The following is a 1,272-nucleotide window of genomic DNA, read 5'->3' on the forward strand; positions in this document are numbered from 1 at the left end:
AAGTCCCTGAGTTGAGCATTAAAGTCCAGTGTCCAAAGTCCATTCAAACACCAAAACGCGCATGTCATCACCTGGAATGACAGAAAAACAAACGGCAATCTCTTGTGCAAAATAAATGTCACATTCAGTATGGAAATTAAAAACAAAAATCAATGTCATGTGTCTTAAAATTATAACCACAAGTTTAATCACTGAAGCTTATCTCTGATTGTGTGAACCTTTAACTCTTGTCCACCCCCCTTGTACCAAAACCTCTACATCATGTAAATATGAAGACACAGAATCTCAAATGTTGGAATCATGACAAAACAAAAAATAAAAACAAAACAAAAATCAATCTATCTAAGCCCAAATCACTTACCTACAAATGAAAATTCAAACAAAAGACATTATGTCTAACCTCCATAGACAAAAAAAAAAACATGAGAAAACTTCATATCACAAATAAAATCACTCATTCTGACAAACAGAGCCCTCAAATTATAGAAAAAACTTCAAACAAACAACTTAATAAGGGTACATCTCCAGAATTTCCTGATGTACTTCAAACTCCTCCTCCTCATCTGACACATCACCGCGAAGCAATGGCATCTGAACTTGACCTCCCAGCACCACAACACCAACCCATTTCAAAATCAAGGCTTTCGCACACGTCAGCATAACTGTGCAGCAACAAACCATCACCAAYAGAGCCAATGCTACAGCTACTACTCCTTGTACTATCATAGCTCCAAATGAACCAAATCTGCCTTCCAACCAAGCCATAGCAGACCAACCAGAATCCTCAGATGCTCCAAAAGCATCTCTCAAGACCTTAAGAGCATCAATCACACTAGTAAGATTATCAGAACTATCCGGAATCAAAGTATAACAAGCATCTTCTGTTAAATTCAGAGCGACACACAATCCTCCTTGTTTAGCCAAAATATAGTCAAGAGCCATATCATGTTTCAACAACGTCAACCTATGACTCCTTTGAGTATCCGTCAAAAATTGAAAACCTTTGATAGTTTCATTCGCAAAGGCTTGTAAGGTGTAAGTAAGATTATCAATGTGATCTGCCAAGAAAGTCACTCCATAATGTGGAAACAATCCTATACCCCATTTTTCACCCAATGATATGCGCCAATGGTAAGATTCAAGAGTGTGAAACTGTGCCACAGCTCTCTTCACACGTTTTCCAGACAGAGGAGTCGGATGAACCTCCTCTGGTTTCTCACCCCTTTGAATAACAGCCACCTCATATGGCAGTGTTAAAGAAGCCATATAACA

General features: G+C 38.4%; 1 protein-coding gene across 1 annotated transcript; it reads right to left on the reverse strand.

Moving 5' to 3' along the window:
* Positions 1-6: 6 nt before the first annotated feature.
* Positions 7-1,178, reverse strand: LOC106533545 (uncharacterized; the record flags this gene model as incomplete). Its single annotated transcript, XM_014029896.1, is given in 1 exon segment — positions 7-1,178. A coding segment is annotated over 1 exon segment (671 nt), but the record flags the coding sequence as incomplete, so codon positions are not given.
* Positions 1,179-1,272: the final 94 nt, after the last annotated feature.

The sequence above is a fragment of the Austrofundulus limnaeus genome, unplaced genomic scaffold (genome assembly GCF_001266775.1).
Source record: "Austrofundulus limnaeus strain Quisiro unplaced genomic scaffold, Austrofundulus_limnaeus-1.0 Scaffold966, whole genome shotgun sequence".
NCBI lineage: Eukaryota > Metazoa > Chordata > Actinopteri > Cyprinodontiformes > Rivulidae > Austrofundulus > Austrofundulus limnaeus.